We start from the raw sequence: 17,522 nt of genomic DNA on the forward strand, positions 1-17,522 counted from the left end.
ATTTTCTTTGGTAATACATTTTCTCCCAAGTTTTTACATGTTGCACTGCTTCAATTTTTTAACATGCGGTTAATTTCTTGCTTGAAAAAAATGCTTCAACTCTATATCGATACTGTTTTTGCAACGCTCAACACATGCTTGATATCTATCAAAACTTGAAGCTGGTGTAGTTGAGAAAGGTGGTAATTGGTATGTAGTTAGAGTAGGTGCTGCGGTGATTGCTAAAGTTGATGAAGGTAGATTAAAGGTTTGTGTGATTGTTAACACCTTATGATTTATGTTGTTTTTATTAAGTGGAAATAAGCCACTGGAAAGAAATTATTACAATTTGTAATAATTTCTTTCCATGCATGTTAGACATGACAATAGACATCTCTATCCAATGGTTGTAGAACATGTGAAGATTGCTCTGGTAAACAAATAAAGATTATATTGTGTTTTTTGCATTGCAATATCGCTTCTAAAGCTATGTGAGTTGTATGCCCATCTAATACAAAAGTATAAATACCACCAATTTGCTCAGCTTCGGGTATAAATACTTCTCATAGTCATTCAATAAACGTATTGTGATACATCCAACCTGATTTTGAAATTGAATATTTTGTGCCACTGGACCACCTTTTGCCCAAGACAAAAGTTTCTTTTGGCTTTGTATATTACAAATGGTGATGCAAAATGCCCATCAACGTTGCAGCGATTGTTTACAGTATAATGACTTTTTTCATTCTTACCAGTAAGTTTAAATGTACGTCTTTTCCCTTTTTGACACACTACGGTTGCTTTACTTTGCTCACCCGAAAAACCTTTTTCGCATATTTCAAATTGTGTTTCATCACAATGCTAAATATGCGAACTAGAAATTATACCAGTCTGTTGATATTGCTTGGCGACGCATTCAAAATGACAATCAAATATTTTTGGCGTACAAGAAGCAGTTTTTTTTTCTAACGGTCTTGTCACAGAGCACCGTGGAAGTGCATTTAACCAGGAAGTTCACGCCTCCTTCCTTACCGTGACGCGAAATATGTCTAGAGCTCGTTTCGATTCTGGATCTCCTGCTTATAAAGCAGGCGCTCTAACTACTGCGCCACGGCCGCAATCTCTTTTAGATGCTTAGTTATCCGCTTTTTTTTTTGTTGAAATTTCTTTTGACCATCTTTTCATAAATGCATTAAACCAGTCTTTATCAGGCTTGCCATTTTTGAATAAATACAATTGATCTTTGCGTTTAAGGTAGCCACATACAAATTCTAGGATTTCATTTCGGGTTAAACCATTACCCCAGACACCAAGTAATTGGAACGCATGCACCATCAATCTTTCTGTTTCATTTGAGAGTACCGTTGTTGTACCTGAGCCAGGGAAGCCTTTGTTGTTGTTATTTTTGCGATCTTTGAGCGTTGAGACTGGAACGCCATGTTTAAATGCAGCTTTTCTCAGAGATGTTTTTTTTTCCTTTCATATCAGTTAATGCGGCTAGTATATCCTCTTCCTTGTATGCTTTTGTTTTTTTAGTTGAGGTGTTAAAGTGAGTGAGTTAAATTGAATTGAGTGAGTTTTGATTATATTGTGAAATAATATAACTATTGATTTTTAATGAGTAAGAGTTTATTATATTAACAAATAGCATTATATTTCATTCATAATTAAACCGGAATTAACACTAGATTAATTAGATAAAGGTATTCGCTTAGTCACTTGCGAAAAACTAAACTTAGTAATTAATCGAGTGTGCAGTTTCATCAGAAAAAAGAGTTTTTTTTTTACTTTTTTGATTTAACTTTTAGTTCTAGCCGCATAAAAATTATACTATCAGAATTAAAATTAAGTTTCCAACAAGATAGTGCTAAAATTATTTTTATATCAGTTTCGGTTCAAGCGCTATTTTGTTCGCAATGATAAAAAAAACATATAAAAAATTTTGACTCCCGGTTGTATAAAAAACGAAAAAAATGGAGTTGAATCGGCATATCATTTTATAAATTCGAATAGAGGAGATAGTTCTGTATTTGAATCTATTTTTATTTTTTTCATAGCCATATCGTTTAGTTTTTATTTGATAATTTTGATCAGTGTGCGGAATATGGTGTTCGGTTTGACCCGATTTTACTCTATTATTTACAAATTGTAATTAAACTTCAGTTATCAAGCATTATAAACTTTGTGTAAAATAAATCATAAGTATTAAATTAAAATACATGCATGTTTAAAATTGTATTTGAAATACTGGAACTCTACAGATCTTTAAAAAATATGCATAAAAAATGTTTTTTTTTATGGCTAAAAAACAATTTTGGTTATTTTACGAGGTTATTGTTATAAAACTAATAATGCAAACAAATCAGACATTAAAAAAAAAAAAAAAATTTTTTTGATGAAGTTTAATACATATAAAATAGCCCGGTCATTTCCACTAAATTTTAAATTTTAGATGACCATTATTTGATTTCTGGTATTTACTACATAGAAAAACGAAAAAATGTATTAAAATTTTTTCACTACCTCCGCCAGTCTTTTAAAACTTTTTAGGTTTTTCTTGGAATTTCCTCGTTTTTGCAAACCTTTATTTTATCAAAACATTTTTATTTACATGTGCATTTTACTTAATTTATAGTAAACAATATAATATAAACCTAATAGGATAAACTAAACACCTAAATTATTTTTAATATATAAAATCAAATAACTCATTTGGAAAGTCTCACGTGATAAAAATCTATTAATAATAAAATAAAAAATAATAATAAAACAAATTTATTACTTCCATCTACATAATGCAAAATCTAACCAACTCGTATCATCTACAAATGAGACTAGATAAGGAGTTTTAGAACTTTCGGCTTGTCAATATCTCTGTACTTAGAGATAGATTTACAAAAAAATAGAGATATGGAAAACTCCAAAATTAAAGACTAGATATTGGTTAAGAACGCATTAACTTTATAAAACAAAATCTTTGGTAATATAAGCAAAGTATATTTATTTTTTCTATAAATGAATAAGAACTGTTGCCCAAAGTTAGAAAAAAGGAAGTTAAAAGCTGGTTAACTCTGACTTTAAAAACAACATTTGCAAGCCAAAAGTTTCAGAGCAATACAAAGATGATAATACAACTAACCTGACATTATTCGTAGATGGTATGTTTATTTTTGAGGCCATTAAATTTACATAAAGTGAACTTGAAGGGTGTCAAGTTAGTTATGAGAAATGGAGAAAATTTGAGTTCTTATAGAAGAAATAAGGTTTATAAACTACGTGTATTTAATGATCTCTTAGAGTTGTTTATAATTACTAAGAAGTATTAATGAAGATTTAAAGCTAAACATTCTTTTGTCAATAGCGGAACATTTATGACTAGCCTTAATTTTTTTTTTTGGTTTACATTTGTTGGTTGTTGTACAACTTTATATAACTAATAATAAAGACAATAAAATAAACTTACTATGATAGAAAATATAACAAATATAAAAAAGGTATCTGAAAGAAGACTGCGAGGATCTTGTCATCAGAAGCTTAAATAAGCATTTAACAAGGATATTCTCTGGTTGTTACAACTTTTAAATAATTTGACGGCCAACTAATTTAACTAATTCATTATCTAAAGTCGACTTTGAATTCGACTAAAAGTCAATTCAGTCGAAATATGGGAACAAATATATTTTTTTCTGAAATATATTGTACAAAAACAATAAAGTAGTTTTTATTTATTTATTTATTTTTTGATATCATATCGTTTAAATATTAATGAAACCAAATAATTTAAAAGCAGAGCCGCATTAACATCAGAAAATTTTTCCCCCTATGCTCCAATGATTTAGAGGCCCCCTTAAATTCTGGGGGTGTTACACCCCGGATGAAGGCGATTTTCAAGTTAAAGTCGGTTTTTTATACGAATTAAGTAAGCTAGTCGGATATTTGACACAATTCAGTCGGGTAAATTTTCGTCTTGAGGACCTTTTTTTTTTAGAAGCCAGTAAGTACTTTTTGAGGGTTCAAATCTTAACCCCCTCATTTTGTTTGTAGAATCGCCTCTGACTACTGATCGTGAATGCGTTTTAGTAATCGCAGCATTGCCTAACTAATAACAAATAAAACATTAGGAATTTAATACCAATTGTAACATTCAATATAAATGCTATATAAGCAACAGATATTATCTAAATCTTTATTGTACACTTAATCTCATAAAAAAATGAGAACATGAAAGCAACAAAAACTATCTTGATTGAGACTATTTCATGGTTATGAAGTTAAGAAATCTTCTATATAAAGCATATAATAAAGTTTTAAGTTAAAAAGTAAAAAAATAACCAGAAGTAACTTAAGATTAATCAAAGCATCTAAATAAAAAAAATTAAAATAATAAAAAAATCTGAAAAACGAATTCACACTAAACGAATTTTAAGTCTAATAGTTGAAATGCCTACCTTTAACCTGAAAGAAATAGCTATTTTTTCAGAAAGTGTCGAAAGTAATAATAAATAATTTATTGCAGCATGATAAAAACTTTAAATAAACTACTCTAGCATTTTAGGGACTTTTATATCCGTAAAAGCTACGAATAATTTTTTCGTAAGTTTATTCAACAAAAACTTTTTTGGGGGTCCTTCTTTTTTGACTCCGGATTAGAGTCCGGATATACACAATCGATAATTGTTGATTTAAGTTGCTTTGTTGCTCGGTCGGGAAAAAAAAAATTGAAAATGAAAGTCGTGGTGGAAAGTTTTCTCGTCTGGAAAAGATGAAATAAATAATAGTTCAATTTAGATACTAGTTTATACATCTTATATGTAGTATGTATAAATAAGTACATATTCAATAATTTTAGTTTATGCATAAATACGTTTAAACATTAGTTTCTACTGATGATATGTTTTACTGAGTTCCTGAGAAGAACAGGAAAAAATAAAAATTTTAAATTTAAATAATCTCCAGAATTTTATTTAGTCATATAAAATTTATGGTAAGTAATAAAATACTAGAAAATATTTAATTCTCCAAGCCAAGTTTGCAAAAGAATTTATTTTTCAATTAAAACAGAGACTCTTTGATAGGCTAATTATATTTATCTAATGCAAAAAAAAAAAAAGAAAAAAAAAAAAAAGAATAATAGTAATATAAAAAAAAAAGAAAAAAAGAAAAAAAGAGAATCAAGAAAATAGGGTGTTTTAGTAGTCTTGCACAATGTTATATATGTATGAGCCTCTTCAGTCAAGGTAAAGGTATACTATATATGAGCGCTCTTTACCTAATATATTATTATTCTGTCTATACAAAAAAAGAAAAATTCTGATAAAAACTGTGGGTAAAGATAGAAAAATATCCTACTATTGGTAGTATAACAGTAAATGTACTCAGTTCTGATCTAAAATGTAAGTTGCACTTACACAATTATTAATTTTAAAAAAAGGAATACAACTCTTCTATAATGTTGCAGATAGATATAAAAATAGCATTATGGAAAACCATTTAAATAAAAAAAACAAAGTTACACTTATTATGTATGTATATAATAATAATAATTATAACAATAATAATAATAATATTGTATTATTATTATTATATATATAAATATATATATATATAAATATATAAATATATATATATGTATATATATATATATATATATATATATATATATATATATATATATATATATATATATATATATATATATATATATATATATATATATACAGTGGCAAAGGAAGGTAAAGAAAGTTGGGAGGGAGGGGGAGACTGAAACAAAATTTTAGAAGGGTTAAGGCAACAAGAATCATAATTTCAATGGAAAAAACTGAGCTTTTCCATTGAAATTATGATTCTTGTTGTCTTAACCCTTGCCAAAAGTGTGTGTGTTGGTTAAGGGGCTATTGCCCCTCTGCCCCCTTTTTGTACTCCACTGTGTGTGTATATATATATATATATATATATATATATATATATATATATATATATATATATATATAAATATATATATATATATAATAATAATAATAATAATAATAATAATAATAATAATAGCACTGAATTCACTGAAATGTATGAAGTATGAAATAAGTACATACAATGACATACAATGGCACCAAATATAGTAACCATACTGAAAAGTATGAAATAAGACTCAATAGCACTGAATTCACTTTAAAAAATAGAGAAAGACAAACACAGACAAACAATAATATTAATTATTTTTTTAGTGTATTTAATATATATTTATATATAGCTGGTTTAACAAATATTTAGTACAGATAGATGCATATAATAGTATGGAGCCAGCTTCAGTTGATTCTAAAAAAAGAAGCATGAAAGCTGGTGAAAAGAAATTATCAAAGGAGCATATAGGCTTTCCAGCAGACTTTAGGTAAAAATGATTTATAATCATTTATTTTATCACAAATTTATATAAATAGAAAATATTTTCTATTTATATAAATTTGTTTATATAAATAGAAAATATTTTCTATTTATATAAACAAATTTATATAAATAGAAAATATTTTCTATTTATATAAATTTGTTTGTAATTATCCTAAAAATAAATATAATTTTTTGTAAAAAACTAAGATTGTCATCTATTATGTTGCACTGCTATTGACTTTTATCTAATATGTTGTACTAATATGTGTCATTATCTAATGTTCTTTTATTTAATTAACTTTTATTTGTGCAAATACTAAAAGAGTTAGATAAGTTTGTTTGATAAAATTGTTAAGTTGCTGGTTAAAGATTGTTTGTGTTGTATAACCTATTTTTGATCTTTTGGTTACCCAGTAATATAAATAAATTATAACTGTTTACCCAGTAAGATAAATTATGAATCCAGTTGGGTGCAAAAATCTTTAAAATTGAAGGCAGTTAAGGTGGGCCTTATTAGAGGAATGAAGAGGTATTGCAGAGAAATGCCTACATCTACTGTCCGCAAAAGACATAATTAGTTCAGTATCAACTAATTCAGGATTTTCTTATTATGGGTTGGTTCTATATTTATCTCTAATGATTGATGAGATAATATATTTCTCATTAATTTATAGACTAAGTGAATGAATAAGTGTATAATAATTATCTGTGATATGAAACTGGTTAAAAATATGTGTAAAAAGAAGAATTGTTTTGTAAACTTTTTTTCATAAGTGTCTATCATTAATTACGTTGTAAAGTACCTTGTAATCTCTCTGTCATAATTTTCTATCATTATTTACATTGCACTTATCTTGTAAACTCCCTGTAATTAGTGTCGGTGATTAATTTCATTGTAAATTATCAAATGCTTAGTTCAGAAGTTCAAATATGAAAGAATAGAGCCGTATAAAATTTGAAAGAATAGCTGTAAAATTCGAAAGAGTAGCTAATTAAGAAACTAAATTGATCAGTAGAAATTAGGAAACTAAATTGATCAGCTTTTTACCAGATTTGAAAAAAAATGTTTTTTAAAATATCCAAAAAAAAAAAAAAAAAGAAGAAGTCTCTAAAATCATTTAGTTGTACAGCATTTTTTTTTTCATTAAATTTCTTTAATTAGCTAACAAATAAATCCATTCTCTAAACTGGAAAAATAAACATTAAAAAAATAGTGTTGCTTTTTATTTTGTCATCATTTTTTAATTTTGAGTTTTACTTTTAGACATGTCAGCCATGTTAGTTGGGATCCTAAAGGAGGCTTTGAAGTATATGTTGTTTATCTTACATTTATTTATTAAATTTGTTTTTGTTTACTACAAAATAATTTTATATCAGTGTAGCAATTTTTTAATTATTATCACTATAATTAAGTTCTCCTTTTTTTTTAGATTAATAATATTGACCCACAATGGAAGAAATTATTTGGTGCAATTGGTGTAACGGAAAAGCAACTTGAAGATGAAGAAAAGGCAAAGTTAGCTAGCGAGTTTGTGGAATCTCATGATGGTACTAAAAATATTGATAATGTTTCTATAGTTTTACAAAACTAGTTTTTCAGTGCTAAAATCTATTGGTTATTTTTATTATGTCATTTTTTGGTAATTTGATGATATTTCCAGAAATAATAAAATTTCGATTCTTACTATATTTGTTTTTAATTCTTGCAATAATCATATTGAATAATGCTTAGGAGAAAAGAAAAGTTATGGCTTTCCAAAAATGTTTGGTTTCGTGTTCAGTATTTTTATCATTATTATTTCATTGTCTGTATTTTCATGGTTGCAATTTTTGTGCTTTTTTGTTTTGTTTTTTTAAGCTGATTCTCTCTTAATTTACCACAAAAAATTTAGCTTAGCATTTCTACTAAAATGCATTAGTCTACAGATATTATCGACATTTACAAGGAATGCTTCTCAGCTAAAACTGCTCAACAGTTACACTTACACTAAATACACTTTATTGTTATTGTTGTTCTTATTATTATAAAATTCTTTAAAGGTCATCTCTAATAAGTAAAAGGAGTTAGCAATCTTGATGGCACTGCATATAATGCAGAATTCCCAATTTGTTTAAATTTCCCAAAAGTTTAAAAGATTCAAAATGTTATGCTAGATACATAAAAATGCACAGTTAGTATGTAAAAAACTCTTAAATTGTTTAAAAATGTGTTAAACACATTACTTATAGTTAAGTATGGGTGTGGTGGGAATTGAACTCAGAATCTCTTGCTTATGAAGCGAGTGCTCTACCACTACACCACTACTGCATAATTATATATATATATATATATATATATATATATATATATATACATATATATATACATATATATACATATATATATATTTAAACACTATATATATATATATATATATATTTAACCTCTCTGAAAATTCATATAAGCCTTTCAAAAAACCAAACGATGAACTATTATATATTAACATTAACTCTAACCATCCACCTCAAGTTCTAAAATAAATCCCAATTTCAAATAATAACAGACTAAACCAAAACTCCTCAAATGAAAATGTATTCAATTCCTCTAAACGAATATTTGAAGATGCCCTAAAAAAAAGTGGTTTTGAAAATTTTGAACTAAAATTTGACCTGAAAAAAACAATACAAAAAAAACGAAATAGAACTAGAAATGTAATTTGGTTCAACCCCCCATATAGCAAAAATGTTTCTACTAACATAGGAAAAGTGTTTTTAAAATTGGTCGATAAGCATTTCCCGCGATCTAATAAATTACATAAATTTTTTAATCGAAATACAATTAAAGTTAGTTACAGTTGCACAAAAAATATGGAAAGAATTATAAAAGGTCACAATAAGGCTTTGTTAAACAAAAAAGAAATCCTAAATGAAAAAACTACAGAAAATTGTAATTGTAAACAAAAAATCAATTGTCCAATGAGTGGAAGTTGTTTATCAAAAAATGTGGTATATAAATGTGTTGTTTCCTCTAAGAATGTACCTGATAAACAATATATTGGCATAACAGAGGGTGAATGGAAAAAACGCTTTGCCAATCATAAGCAATCTTTCAAGAATAAAAAGTATTCAAAAGACACCATGCTGTCAAAATATATATGGGAATTAAAAGAAAAAAATATTGATGATTTTATACTGAATTGGTCTATCCTTAAAACAGCGCCTACATATAACAATATTTCCAAAAAATGCATACTATGCCTACAAGAAAAATTTGAAATAATTACACATGCAAATCAAGAATGCTTATTAAACAAAAGATCGGAATTAATTTCTAAATGTAGGCACGAAAATAAGTTTCTCCTAAAAAACTATAAAAATAAATGAGTTCAAATAATATTTACATTAACTACCCTTTTTAAGAAAACATTAAAAAAAATAGCATAAGTAATCATTTCTAAAGAATTCTTTTTATAATAGTGTCAGCAAATTCCACAAATGTGTGAAAATTTACAGTAGTTAAGACATTTGCAACTTCCTGTAATTTAATTTTTGGTATAAATTGAAGTTTTATTAATTTGATCATCCATTTCTGATGAATCTTTGTTGATGAAACACAGTGTTAAATGGAAAAAATTTTTGTTAAGTGATTTTCTACTAATATATACATATATATATATATATATATATATATATATATATATATATATATATATATATATATATATATATATATATATATATATATATATATATATATATAAATTAGTAAAAAATACTTATCTAACTTTTTCTTCTACTTGAAGTTTCACCATTGCTGGATCATCAGGAAGAGTTACTGAATCTCAAAAAAAATTCAATTTATAGAAAAAAATATTTTACAGGAAGTTTTAATTACTATATTTTTTTGGTTAACAGGAATTTACAGAAAGTAATTATTAAATAAATTTCTTTGGAATGGGGATAGTTTAATTTGGTCATTTGTTTTTATAATTTTTTAAGAGGTATTTATTTTCGTGTCTACATTTAGAAATTAGTTCAGATTTTTTATTTAATGAATTTTCCTGATTTAAATGAGTAATTATTTCAAATTTTTCTTGCAAACATAGCATACATTTTTTGGAAATGTTATTATAGGCAGGGGCAGATTTTAGAATAGACCATTGTAAATTATAATTGTTATTTTTTTCTTTTAAATCCCAAATATATTTTGACAGCATAGTCTCTTTTGAATATTTTTTGTGTTTAAACCATTGTTTGTGGTTGGCATAACGTTTTTTCCATTCCCCCTTGGTTGAGCCAATATATTGTTTATCAGGGTTATTTTGTGAGGAAACAATGCACTTGTAAATTACATTTTTCGAAAGGCATTTTCCATTTAGAGGGTAATCTATTTTTTGTTTACAATTACAATAATCAGTGTTTTTTTCTTTTAAACGTTCATTTTTATCGTAGTTGTGGCCTTTTATAATTCTTTCTAAATTTTTTGTATAACTAGTTGTACAAAAGTTTATAGTTGTACAAAAAAGAAAAAATTTAAGGTATAAAAATATTCCATATTTAATTTGGATTTTGCTTTTATTAAAATTAGATAATTGTACTGCTAAAGAAAGGGTTTAGGTTGACTCTTATTGCATTTTTCAAGTTTTTTTCATTTGCACAAACGTAGATTGCCGTTAATAAGTTTTGACATATCTGCATCCTTTCTTATACCTGAATTTAGTGTCAAACTTCTAATTAATTCTTCTGTTACTTCTGAAGGTCTTTTAATAGCTCTTTAATAAAAATCTGATTTAAATGACCCTGCATTTTCTTAATACTTTTTTTGCAACCTTTTTAATGTTCAGCATTATTATTATTGTTATTATGGTTATATAAATATTATAATGATTTTTGTTTAAAATTTTTGTTTAGGTTCAACATTAAATTTTTATTTAGGTTCACCTCCATTACCTGTATGTGACAATGGACAACCATCATTTGTTTCTACAAAAGCAGCAACACTGCCTTCTAAACCAACAGGTTTTTTTGGTTTATTTTTAGTTTTAATTTAGGTTTTTTCTTAAAATAAATTTAAAAAAAAAGCAACTTTGATTTCATATTGTTTGAATCAAAATTTTTATTAGGTTTTTAATGTTACTTTGCTTTGTCGATGAATGCTCTCATATATGTTATTAAAAATCTTCATTAGGTACAAAATTTTCTTCTGCTCCATTAGCATGTGATGACACTCAACCATTACCTGCTTCTAGAAGTGTTACTTTGCCTACTAAACCAGTGAGAAGTGGTAACTTTCAATATTTGTAATTTACTTTCAATATTCGTTCTTTACTTTTAATATTCGTTATTTACTTTCAATACTCGTTCTTTGCTTTCAATATTCGTAATTTACTTTTACTGTTCATACTTTACTTTCAGTATTCGTACTTGACTTTCAATATTCGTAATTCATTTTTTATAAGTTTAGCTTAACTTTAGTTTGGTTAAATATCTTGATACCCCAGAGAAGTGAGTAGGTTATGTGCATAGTTTTTGTAATAATCTGATACCCGCTACATAATTTATAATCATAGTCTTGACGTGGTAGTAGATTTTGTGTAAGGTTCTTAGAAGCTATTAATGAAATATATTATATTGACATTAACTTTAAAGGGATCCCAAACCTCTTAGGTATGTTGTGTTCATATTAAAGAGAATGATATAAAAAATGTTTTGCGCTAAAAATGCCAAATGTTTTGTGCTGTTTGGGCTAAATTTTTTTGATAAAAACAACAAAGATGTTTGTATGTCAACAACAAAGATGTTTGTATGTCAACAACAAAGATGTTTGTATGTCAACAACAAAAATGTTTGTATGTCAACAACAAAGATGTTTGTATGTCAACAACAACAGAAACTATAACTATTGTTATTGTAATTTTTTAAGAAATAATAACAATAACTATGATTTACAATTTTTGTTGTATTGTAATTCATCTTTATATTACAATAACAATTTGCAAAATTATTGTAATGTCAAAAATTGGAAATGTTTTAATATTCTCGTAAGCTTGAAGTAGGGTGCAACCAACATGTAATCTTGAAGTAGGGTGCAACTAACTTTTTATGATTGGTTATTTGGCAACTTTAAATATTAAAAACTCACGAGATCAAAAAAACAGTAAGCACCTTTTTTTTGCAAAGGATTTTACAAACCAAAATTAAATAATTGAATTTAAATGTTTATGTGAATACTATGCACAGTAGTCTCTCGCTTCATTGCACAAATTGAAACAGACACTGCAGTGCGGAATTAACTAGGAGTGCGCAAATAAGAAAAAGATAAAAAAAAATTTAGCAAACTTAATTATTAACTATATAAACAAATCATTATTAAGAAATATATTATGAATGACAGAAAAAGTCATGAATCGTATGCTGATATGCATTCTGCAGCTTTTCTCTTTTAATTTTCATAATTACTGACCGAATGTTTGATGGTAGTTGTTAGTAGCTATTCATTATTTTATCGTTGTCGTCTTTTAAAATTGCTTTAGCTTTTTGACATTTTAATTGCTTGCCAATATCGATCAGAGATAAATGTATAAATTCAATACCTAAGAAGTCTGAACCATCATCTATCTCATCATTATTAGCTTCTTCTTCATCAGAATTGTTATCCATAGCAACTGCATTATCATTATTTTCTTCGAGAGACAAACAATTTTCAACATCTTCCTTGATTGCTTCAATATATGTTGGAGAATCTTCAGTCAATTGATTCAAAATTGCTGATATCTTCTGAACTGATCATATTCCCTATTCCTTCAATTTCGTTCAGCAGCAAGAGCATATTAAAATATGCGAAGTCAGCATAGTTCAGTGTTAACAGGACTGGAAATCTGAAATAATTCTGCCTTGTCGAAGCAATTTTTGAGAGATGAAGGTTGAATTGATTTCCAAGCCAAATCGACTTATTTAGCAGCATCAAGAAGATGTGTGGGCTTCTCGTATTCAACTCCTGCTGCACCTCTTTTGCACAAAAGGCTACTTTCTTTCAGACATCCCTTTGTATTTACATTGAGGCTGTAATATGACAATATGTCTGAGAGATATAGATATTTATATCGCTTTTTGAGAGCCACAATAGTCCCCATATCACATGGTTGCTTCCAACTTGTGCAATTTGGAGGGAAGAAAACAACTTTTACAAGATTACGCTCAAACGCCTCAAAATGTCTAGGTGCATTGTCTAATAATAAAAGAACAGGCAAGCCAGTTGCCTGTTCTTTTATTATTAGACAATCGTTTAACTTAAGGTAAAAAACTTCATTGAACCATTTCCAACATAAAGAGACAAAAATACAGTATAGGCCATGTTCTACTGACTATACAAGCAGGTCGTGCAGCTTTTCCAATCATAGAACAGGGTATTCTGTGAGATCCTGTTGCGTTGGAATAAACAACTAAAGTCACTCTTTCTTTAGATTTTTTTTTACCTCTTGTAGTTACTAAGCTTTCAGTAGGCATTAACAGAGAATATCTTGGCAGCAAGCGAAAAAAAATTCCAGTTTCGTCCATATTATATACATTTTCGGGTCTGTACATTATAATAACTGAGTAAAGGTCCTCAAGTTGCTGAAGAAGAACAGGATCTTTGTCAACTTCAGCTCCTTCTCCAAAGAGATGCATCGATTTTAAGCCTCAACGGCGACGAAAGTTTGCAAGCCATTGCCAAGAAGCTTTAAATTCTTATTCTTTTATATTTAGTTTTTGCGCTATTTCTTTTGCTTTCATAATTGCTAACAATGGAGACACTTCAATCTTCGAACAACGCAATGCATCAATCCAAATATATAGCTCATTTTCTATTGCTTCAAATTTTCCAGACGATAATCGAAACACTTTTTTTCTAGTTTCTTCTGTCATTAGTAAACTTCTTTTTTCTATTTGATCTCGATTATTCCAGAGAGATCGAACTGAATTTTCAGTTACATTATATTCTCTTGCAATCGTTCGTTTGCTTTGTGCATCACTTTTTTTAAGTTTAGCTATTATTTCGACTTGTTGATCTTCTGATAATCTTTTTCCTTTGCCATTAGCCATAAGAAGTAAGGATAAAAAAGTTGGAATAAGATAATTGTGAATAGACAGCTAAATTTTAAATGAAGTTTTTTTATTAAAGTTTTTCGATGAGACTTGACTGATAAATCTTTAAAACTTATTATTATCTGTTTAAAACAAGATTTATCATTTACTTTTGTTCGAATTCGAATTATTTATCTATTTACATTCTGATAAAATCATTATCTCAAAATATTTATGATAAAAACTAGTTTATAACTTAACACAGGAAAATAATAGTTACGTTTTCTGATCTAATTACAACTTCAACAAAAAACTCAGTAAAAAATTGAAACAAATATTTTGGGCTTAAACGCGCAATTAACTAGGATGCGCAACTAATTGGGTGTGCAATTAAGCGAGAGACTACTGTAATATAATGAGAAATTATCGTTTTTTAACACTATAAGATAACAGTTCAAAATAAAATATGTTTTGATTTTTCAACATTTTAATGTTACTAGCTTTTCCTAATGAACTGAGAACCACAATTACATCACAAAAAAGCTTCTTAAACTACCGCGGTTCATGCATGTAGCATACATCTCTACAGAATTCTGCATTAGGAATTACTGTTCATAGTAAAGATAATAACAGTAAAACTTTAACCCTCATCAATAGAAACACTAAACAAATCCTTTGTTCTATGCACTTTTAACATTTTGAGTGGTCATAAAATTTGTGTAGCATTAAAAGATCCATCTGCAGCATGTAGAGCAGCACTTTTTGTCTTTAAACTGTAAGCCAAATAAATAAATAAAAAACTGTATACTAACAACATTTAGTTATTATTGTTACAAGTTAACAAGTAATTATCAGAAGAACATTCACAAATGTTTCGCAGATAGGCTATATAATAGTACCAATAAAATATCAAAATGATTGTAAAATAAAAACTTATTGTTATTTAAATATGAATTTCAAATTCTCAAAATGTCTGATAAAACTAAAGTCTGTTAAATAATAAAAATTGTGAAGTTGTTTAAAAATTTTGTAAAACTAAATTTAAAATGTTCTTCTGTTATAGCATGAAACTGTTATAACCAAATTATTTTTACAGATGTTATGCAAAATAAAGCAGAAGCAACACTATCTTTAAGCATTTTAAAAAAAGGAAAGTCAAAAGCCGTAGTAAAGAGACTTTCTAAAGAGGATATTGGTTTTGCATCTGACTTTAGGTAATGATTTTGTGTATACTTAACATTACTAATATAAATTTAATTATCTCAGGCAAATTTTTAAAATTAAAACTAAAATTCTAAATCCAAGTTATTTAGTTATTTATCTATTTATTTTATGTCTTCTGTTTTAGATCTTATTTATTTATATCTTATGTCTTATTTATATCCTTATCTGTTATTTAGTGTGTGCTGTTTTTAGTTTTTTTCCTGAAATAAAAGATAAAAAAAAAATTTGAAGGCTTTAATAATAAGTTTTCATAAATATATTAAAAAAACAGTAAAATATATGTTTACCCTTACGAAAACTTATCATGGAAAAACCGTGAAAAAAAAACATGGAATTTCATTTGCAGTTTGGAACATCATAAGATAAGGTTTTCCATGGGTGTACTATGGAAAAACCACAATCTATGGATTTCCATGGTAGCTGTATATCAATAGAAATACCATTTGTTGTTTTCACGAGTTTAAACACATAAAAACAACACATGGTATTTCTTGGAAACACCATGAATTATTTTCATTTGTTATTCTCATGGGTTTAAACACATAAAAATAATCTTTTTCCTTTGCCATTAGCCATAAGAAGTATATACTAAATCTTGGAAATACTATGAGTTATTTTCATAGGTTTACCATGAAAATTGCGATCTATTTATTTCCATGGTAGCCACATATCAATTGAAATGCCACAGATCATTTATCATTGAAATCAACATCAATTGAAATGCCATAGAGTCCAAATTATCATTGGTAATTTCATTGAATGTGTTTCTATATAATGAATATTACAATGTTATGTTATTATTGAATTTTCTTGATCTATGGAATGATGGAAATCAATATGCAGAATAACAGAAATGTTGGTCCAATCAAAATCCAACAAAATCTTTAAAAAGCCAATAGCTCTAATACACCTAAAATACTATAATTTGTCTTCAGTATATTATTTAATGCATACAATGCAGCATTACTAGTTATCAAAAAAATAACTGCATCAAATGCAAATGCCACATTTCAAGTAATATACATAATATTGTAATATTTATTATATAGAAACATATTTGATGAAAAATCGAAAGCAATAATTTGATACACATTGGAATTGACAAATAAAATAATTTTTATTAATAAAATAATTTTTGGAATAACAAAGTATCATTAAAATTAACAAATTAAATAATTTTTTTGCCAAAAGTAATACAATTTACAAGTTAATATACAGTTAATATAAGTTAAAATATATAATATGTAAGTCATTAGAAAATCACTGCATCGAATACAGGTGCCATATTTCCAGTAATATACATGTATAGATAATATCTATATTTACAGTAATATACATGTATATATAATATCATTGTATAGAAACATATTTGATAAAAAATCAAAAATAAAATTTGCCTATTGTGAAATTGCAGTTAATATAAACATTTATCGAAAAGGTAACTATAAAATCTGTTTCGAAGTACAGAAGGATTATTGATACTAAAAAAGAAAATCAAAATAAGATATAAATTGCATTTTTAGCAAAATGTTGTCTTGGCTTTTAGTAAATGAATAAAAGCAGTAAGTTTTAATAATAAAACTACCTATTATTCATTTTTAACAATAGACACCAACGGGTAGGTAAGCCAAGCTGCCTATCAACACACAACATCACAACAATAACATTACAACAATGGGCATTATTATTTGTTAACAATTATTGGATAAAAATAGGTTCATTTATTGGCATATTATTGCTATATATATAAATAATTTCATATCACTTTATATGTAGAAAATTATATAGACTGTATAAAAGTTATAACACACATCACAGCTAAATATTGCTATTAAATGCATGTCCTAAATATTATTCTGATACATTTTCATCAAAGATATTAACAATTTAAAGCA

The 17,522-nt window shown here is 26.8% G+C and overlaps 1 protein-coding gene across 5 annotated transcripts in view; it reads left to right on the forward strand.

Annotated features, from left to right (window-relative positions):
- The first annotated feature begins 6,188 nt into the window (after positions 1-6,188).
- Positions 6,189-17,522, forward strand: part of LOC100211223 (SH3 and multiple ankyrin repeat domains protein 2) — a 51,044-nt gene continuing 39,710 nt past the window's right edge. Inside the window, exons 1-6 of one of the 5 annotated variants that reach the window (XR_010641815.1) lie at positions 6,189-6,364; positions 7,625-7,667; positions 7,791-7,908; positions 11,251-11,358; positions 11,528-11,623; positions 15,500-15,617. Coding sequence is in view for 4 of the 5 variants with exons in the window: in XM_065810304.1 (XP_065666376.1) it covers positions 6,270-6,364; positions 7,625-7,667; positions 7,791-7,908; positions 11,251-11,358; positions 11,528-11,623; positions 15,500-15,617 (578 nt within the window). In the remaining variant the exon portion in view is untranslated. The remainder of the gene's footprint in view (positions 6,365-7,624; positions 7,668-7,790; positions 7,909-11,250; positions 11,359-11,527; positions 11,624-15,499; positions 15,618-17,522) is intronic. The other 4 variants (XM_065810304.1, XM_065810305.1, XM_065810306.1 and 1 more) reach the window with 4 other exon arrangements.

This window comes from Hydra vulgaris, chromosome 11 (genome assembly GCF_038396675.1).
Source record: "Hydra vulgaris chromosome 11, alternate assembly HydraT2T_AEP".
NCBI classification, from domain to species: domain Eukaryota; kingdom Metazoa; phylum Cnidaria; class Hydrozoa; order Anthoathecata; family Hydridae; genus Hydra; species Hydra vulgaris.